This window comes from Gorilla gorilla, chromosome 10 (genome assembly GCF_029281585.2).
Source record: "Gorilla gorilla gorilla isolate KB3781 chromosome 10, NHGRI_mGorGor1-v2.1_pri, whole genome shotgun sequence".
Taxonomy (NCBI): Eukaryota; Metazoa; Chordata; class Mammalia; order Primates; family Hominidae; genus Gorilla; species Gorilla gorilla.
In genome coordinates this window covers 46,254,908-46,258,582 of record NC_073234.2, presented here as the reverse complement: position 1 = coordinate 46,258,582, position 3,675 = coordinate 46,254,908, and the positions used below count along the sequence as shown (strand labels likewise).

The following is a 3,675-nucleotide window of genomic DNA, read 5'->3' as shown; positions in this document are numbered from 1 at the left end:
TGACAATATTTTGAAATCAACACCTCAATTACAAATGACATCTCATAAGCCATCTCATGTAACAAGGTAGAGAGATATAAAAAAGTATCAAACTACATTGTGTTGAAATTATTACTAGTCTGGATACAAAATACTGTATCTTGGGTCCAAACTCCATTGTTAGCCAGTTGTGTTACCTTAGGCAAGTCAAAACATCTCTCATCTTTCATTTGCTCATGTGTGTAAACTTAATGGGATAATGAAGGCATATGCCAACTATAAAGTCTCCTTTAATGTTAAGTGTTTTTGTTATAGTAGAGAAACATTTATTTGCTGACTTTCTCTTATATCTTGAAGCAGAAATTTGCCATGGGTGACAAGGGAGGAGACAACTATTCAGAAGTGACTGACTTCATTCTTGTAGGCATCAGAGTTCGTCCAGAGCTCCACAGTCTCCTTTTCCTACTATTCCTGATTATTTATGGGATGGTTCTTCTGGGAAACCTTAGTATGATTGGCATCATTGTGACTGATCCCCGGCTGAATGCACCAATGTACTTCTTCCTAGGCAATCTCTCCGTCATTGATCTCTCCTATTCTACTGTTATTGTACCCAAAGCCATGGTCAACATCCTATCTCAGAAAAAGACCATATCCTTTGCAGGTTGTGTGGCGCAGCTGTTCCTTTATGCACTTTTCATGGTAACAGAGGCCTTTGTTCTAGCAGCCATGGCCTATGACCGCTTCATTGCCATCTGCAACCCACTCCTCTACTCAGTTCGCATGTCAAGAAGTGTTTGTATCCAATTGGTGGCTGGTTCCTACCTCTGTGGCTGGGTCAGTTCCATCCTTCAAATCAGTGTCACATTCTCCATGTCTTTCTGTGCCTCCCGAGTCATTGATCACTTCTACTGTGATTCAAACCCGATTGAAAAGATCTCCTGTTCCAATATCTTCATGAATAAGATGGTGTCATTTAGTTTGGCTGTCTTCATTATTTTGCCCACAATAGTTGTTATTGTCGTATCTTATATGTACATTGTGTCCACAGTTTTAAAGATCCGCTCCAGTGAAGGAAGGAAGAAAGCCTTCTCCACTTGCAGCTCCCACCTGGGGGTTGTAAGTTTGCTCTATGGAACTGTCTCTTTTGTGTATCTCACACCTCCAAATAACCCTGAACTTCGTAAAGTGGCTTCAGTATGTTACATTTTGTTCACACCTATGTTAAATCCTTTAATCTACTCTTTAAGAAATAAGGATGTTAAAGATGCCGTGAAAAAAGTTTTATGGAAGAAAAAAGTTTTACTCTGAATCTGCTTTTATTTGTTTTTCTGTTTCTTGCATCAATTATTTTTTAGTGCCTGATTTTCTAGATGTAGGCATTTAAAGTTCAAATTAATTAATTTATTTATTTATTGAGATGGAGTCTTGCTCTGTCACCTAGGCTGGAGTGCAGTGGTGTGATCTCAGCTCACTGCAACCTCCGCCTCCTGGGTTCAAGTGATTCTCCTGTCTCAGCCTCCTGAGTAGCTGGGATTCAGGCGTGAGCCACCATGCCCGGCTAATTTTTGTAATTTTAGTAGAGGCAGGGTTTCACCATGTTGGCCAGGCTGGTCTCGAACTCCTGGCCTCAGATGATCCATCTGCCTCGGCCTCACAAAGTGCTGGGATTACAGGCGTGAGCCACCATGCCCAGCCAAGTTTATTTATTTATTTTTTTAAAATAAAACTCCTTAACTCTTCCATTCCACAGCATGAATAATTTCCCATAACGAATGTTACACATGAAGTACTTACTTTTTCCCAAGGCAATGTTAAATTGGAAAGTTCTGGATATTTATGAAAACTTGTTATCTTTCTACAAATAGTAATGTATTTGTCACTTTCTTTCTGCCTCTTCATGTGATAATATGTTGGGTGAAATGGGGAGGTATAATATTTTACTATTTCTCTTTGCATGCCTAGGTGAAATTTTGATACAGAACATACTTTATACGATGATTAACTTGGAAACTGTGTGTCCCAACTGGTTTATATGCAAATGATATTTGTTATAAATGCTAGTATTGTGTTTTGGTTTTTTGTTTTTTTTTTTATTATACTTTAAGTTTTAGGGTACATGTGCACATTGTGCAGGTTAGTTACATATGTATACATGTGCCATGCTGGTGCGCTGCACCCACTAACTCGTCATCTAGCATTACGTATATCTCCCAATGCTATCCCTCCCCCCTCCCCCCACCCCACAACGGTCCTCAGAGTGTGATATTCCCCTTCCTGTGTCCATGTGATCTCATTGTTCAATTCCCACCTATGAGTGAGAATATGCGGTGTTTGGTTTTTTGTTCTTGCGATAGTTTACTGAGAATGATGGTTTCCAATTTCATCCATGTCCCTACAAAGGACATGAACTCATCATTTTTTATGGCTGCATAGTATTCCATGCCGTATATGTGCCACATTTTCTTAATCCAGTCTATCATTGTTGGACATTTGGGTTGGTTCCAAGTCTTTGCTATTGTGAATAATGCAGCAATAAACATACGTGTGCATGTGTCTTTATAGCAGCATGATTTATAGTCCTTTGGGTATATACCCAGTAATGGGATGGCTGGGTCAAATGGTATTTCTAGTTCTAGATCCCTGAGGAATCGCCACACTGACTTCCACAATGGTTGAACTAGTTTACAGTCCCACCAACAGTGTAAAAGTGTTCCTATTTCTCCACATCCTCTCCAGCACCTGTTGTTTCCTGACTTTTTAATGATTGCCATTCTAACTGGTGTGAGATGATATCTCATAGTGGTTTTGATTTGCATTTCTCTGATGGCCAGTGATGGTGAGCATTTTTTCATGTGTTTTTTGGCTGCATAAATGTCTTCTTTTGAGAAGTGTCTGTTCATATCCTTCGCCCACTTTTTGATGGGGTTGTTTTTTTCTTGTAAATTTGTTTGAGTTCATTGTAGATTCTGGATATTAGCCCTTTGTCAGATGAGTAGGTTGCAAAAATTTTCTCCCATGTTGTAGGTTGCCTGTTCACTCTGATGGTAGTTTCTTTTGCTGTGCAGAAGCTCTTTAGTTTAATTAGATCCCATTTGTCAATTTTGTCTTTTGTTGCCATTGCTTTTGGTGTTTTGGACATGAAGTCCTTGCCCACGCCTATGTCCTGAATGGTAATGCCTAGGTTTTCTTCTAGGGTTTTTATGGTTTTAGGTCTGACGTTTAAATCTTTAATCCATCTTGAATTGATTTTTGCATAAGGTGTAAGGAAGGGATCCAGTTTCAGCTTTCTACATATGGCTAGCCAGTTTTCCCAGCACCATTTATTAAATAGGGAATCCTTTCCCCATTGCTTGTTTTTCTCAGGTTTGTCAAAGATCAGATAGTTGTAGGTATGCGGCGTTATTTCTGAGGGCTCTGTTCTGTTCCATTGATCTATATCTCTGTTTTGGTACCAGTACCATGCTGTTTTGGTTACTGTAGCCTTGTAGTATAGTTTGAAGTCAGGTAGTGTGATGCCTCCAGCTTTGTTCTTTTGGCTTAGGATTGACTTGGCAATGCGGGCTCTTTTTTGGTTCCATATGAACTTTAAAGTAGTTTTTTCCAATTCTGTGAAGAAAGGCATTGGTAGCTTGATGGGGATGGCATTGAATCTGTAAATGACCTTGGGCAGTATGGCCATTTTCACGATATTGA

At 39.5% G+C, this 3,675-nt stretch overlaps 1 protein-coding gene across 1 annotated transcript; it reads left to right on the top strand.

Moving 5' to 3' along the window:
- Positions 1-348: 348 nt before the first annotated feature.
- On the top strand, positions 349-1,290 carry LOC115936448 (olfactory receptor 9K2-like). Its single transcript, XM_031016542.1, has one exon. It carries the CDS (start codon positions 349-351, stop codon positions 1,288-1,290), a length of 942 nt encoding a protein of 313 aa, XP_030872402.1.
- The last annotated feature ends 2,385 nt before the right edge of the window (positions 1,291-3,675 follow it).